Genomic DNA, 3,198 nt, shown 5'->3' with positions numbered 1-3,198 from the left:
TCTTTGCAGGCTCACAAGGGACCAGCCCTCCACCCCCCCCCCCCCCAGGGTGCCCCGGGGAACTCACAGCGGGGGCGGGGGCAGAGCTGAGCTTGCGCAGTTCCTCCCGCGGGGGGGGGGGGGGGGGGGGGGGGGGGGGGAGGTGTCTGCGGCTGCGCGCATTGTTCCCCGAAGGGCTTGGAAGTGGGCGTGTGAAGTTGGGGCGGGCTCCGGAGACCGCTCTCCGCCTTCTTCAGTCACAAACACCACTGGCCCCGTAATGCGGAGCTCACGTCCTCCTCCACGGACTGGAAGCCAGCGGCGAGGGTCTCGCTGGCCGGCTTCTCCATCGCAGCTGCCGGGGAGCGTTCCCTCCACTGGGGACGCGCAGCGCTCCCGCGCCCCGAACGCCGCCCTGCCGGGCCTCCGATGCACCTGCCGTCAGGGTCCCCCGTGGGGGAAGGGAGGCAGAGGAGGTCAGGCACAGACCAGGGGCGGCGGAAGCAACTTTGAAACCCAGAGCCGTGGCGCAGGTGTGACCGACCCAGGGCGAGAGACGAAGGAGGCTTCTGTCTTGTGTCCTCACCACCCGAAGGAATTCCTTTGCATCCCAGGAACAGATGGTCCGAAAAGGCCACCGAAAAGTTGCCCTCCTAACAGTTGAGGGTGGGAGGTCTTTGGGTAGTGAGGGAGGTGGGAGGAAAGATGGGCTTTACAGCTTAAAATTTTCACATTCGGTTCCCGGATCTACCACTTTGGGGCTGTGGTCCTTCCAAGGTGGACTGTCAGTCCGGACCGGTTGGGAGTACACAACACACGCATTATGCACACAGAGGTTTTAGCAAATGTGCGCTTCCTTTTTCACCCCTGTCCTCTCCCCCCACCTCCTATTTGGGCTTCATTCCCCGGTGCCAGAAATTTCTGGTCGTGCACAAAATTATGCAACTCTGTTCACGAGGTTATGGCACACATTAACGAAGATAAAGATCGGTGTAAAAAACATCACAGCTTCCTTCCGACGTCACAGGGTGTGGCTAGTAACACAGAAAGTGGAAGCATAAGGCAAAGAAATTATTTTTTCAAATAAAATTATAGCCTTAAACTTTTTAGTTGTGCCGTTCCCCATAAAATACAGTAATTAAAAACAAGATGATCTCATAAAGATGACTATTACCAGAGAAAACAAAAGCATCTTGAAAGCTTAAATTTGTTTCAAAGACCCATGGGACCTTTTCTCACTTGTTGCCACCCTGATGGTTTAAACCTGGTGGTTTAATCGTAGTTTTACAGAAACTTGTACATCAGGATATTATTTAGGTGCGTGCATTCACACCCAAGGCCATGACATTGGTGCTCTGTGCTGTGATGGATCTCCCCTCTCTTCTAATCTTCCCAAAGAATGCCAAGGGCACCAGCCTCAAGACTATGGATGGAGAACAAGCACGAACCAACCAGCTTCTCAGGCTACAGTTCACTCTAGTTCACTGCCCTGGGGTGCTCTGCAGTTGGGGATGGCTTGAGGGGTTTTTTTTCCCATATATTTTAAAAGATTTATTTGGTAGAAAAAGTAAACCACTTTTTCTAAATATACTTTGTAGACATAAATACATTTTTTAAACGTATGAAGCGAATGTCTATATCAATCCGTTACTGTGGAAAGTATCTGTAGGGGCCAATTATCATAGCCATAGCATCCTAATTAAGACTGACTGTATTTCAGAGTTTGGGAATATATACAAAGTTGCTGAGTCATTATCACTATCTATGGCCCTCCAAATGCATGGCCTATGTACACACTCAACAAATGTTCCATGAGTTAATCAACACTTTTATCATGTTTAATGGAAACTGGAGCTAAGAGAGGCTTCAGTGTTGTTTGTTTTTCTAGGAGAAAGAAAAGGCCAGGAATGTTAACATGCTACCTTCAACTTTCAACCTACTGGTCATTTCTCCCCACTCCCCTTTCTATCTCCTCTGGACCTCATAATAACGATTCTTACTTAGCTCACAGATTTCTAGGACCTGCTGTCCACAGAGAACACAGAAAGCTGGCTACATAGAAGACAACCCACATCTCAGAGGAACCACTTTAATATAGACAGCCATCTGACTGTATGGGTCCTACCAGAGAAAGCATGTTCTGAACGTCGTCCTGAAAGGCCATCACAGCTCCTAAGAGAAATCAGCCCTCTTTAATCCGTGTTTAACTTTACCTAAGGGTCTGCAGATAGAAACAGGTGTTAATCTTTAACATGGGTAATATAAATACTGTGCCAGCTACAAAACACAAACTCTTCTAAGTATATACCTAGTATCTTACCCAACCTTTATCCCTATTAACAAGCATCTTTGTTAAAAGAGCAATGTTTCTGTTTTGTTTCGTGTCTCAAACACCCCAAGAAAACCAATCTTTTAAATTTAGGGGCACACATCCAGCCCAGTGTGAAAGGACACTGATGTACAATTCTAACAAGAGTTAGTTCTGTGTTTGAACTCCCACTGACTGGTCCTGGATTACAGCGTTCCTGTGCGGGGCCTTCGGGTTTACAACCGCTCCGTCATCTGTCCTCGGAGCCATAGCTGAAGGAAGCCCCGTTTCTGACGGAACCATTCATAGAACCTTTTGGATCCCCTCTCTCCATCCGTTCTCAGCTGAAGATTGTGTCCCGATCACTGTCAAACTCAGACTCGGACACCATCAGGCTGGAGTTGTGCTCTGTGCTTCGGTGTTTGATACCTGGGGAGCAGCAGACAGACGCATCTTGGGGGAAACGGCTTTTCCATTCTCAGCTGTCATTCCGGCTGTAGGTCCCACGTACCCAGCTGTGCTCTCTGCACCTTCAGAGCGTCACTCACAACACTGCACGAGTTGGGGTTCCTAGTGAGCATCGACGTGGGCTGTGTCACACCTGAGCTTGAGCCCAAGCTGTGACACTTACCAGCTGCGTGATGCTGGACAAGATGCCTAACCTCTCTGGGCTTTCAGTCTCCTTCTCCATTAAAAACTGGGAGACCACAAAGCATCTACTCCACCGTTTTTTTTTTTTTTTTTAATGTTTATTTACTTTTGAGACAGAGAGAGACAGGGCATGAGCGAGGGAGGGGCAGAGAGAGAGAGGGAGACACATAATCCGAAACAGGCTCCAGGCTCTGGGCTGGCAGCACAGAACCCGACGTGGGGCTCGAACTCACGAACCGCGAGATCATGACCTGAGCTGA

At 49.5% G+C, this 3,198-nt stretch overlaps 1 protein-coding gene across 1 annotated transcript in view; it reads right to left on the bottom strand.

The window, feature by feature from the left end:
* Positions 1 to 2,054: 2,054 nt before the first annotated feature.
* Positions 2,055 to 3,198, bottom strand: part of KIAA0319 (KIAA0319 ortholog) — a 68,537-nt gene continuing 67,393 nt past the window's right edge. The window contains 1 exon segment of the mRNA XM_042937771.1: positions 2,055 to 2,716. Coding sequence (XP_042793705.1) covers positions 2,538 to 2,716 — 179 coding nt within the window. The 3' untranslated portion in view covers positions 2,055 to 2,537.

Source organism: Panthera leo, chromosome B2 (genome assembly GCF_018350215.1).
Source record: "Panthera leo isolate Ple1 chromosome B2, P.leo_Ple1_pat1.1, whole genome shotgun sequence".
NCBI lineage: Eukaryota > Metazoa > Chordata > Mammalia > Carnivora > Felidae > Panthera > Panthera leo.
The sequence above is the reverse complement of the archived record's forward strand: the minus strand, read 5'-3'. Positions and strand labels throughout refer to the sequence as shown.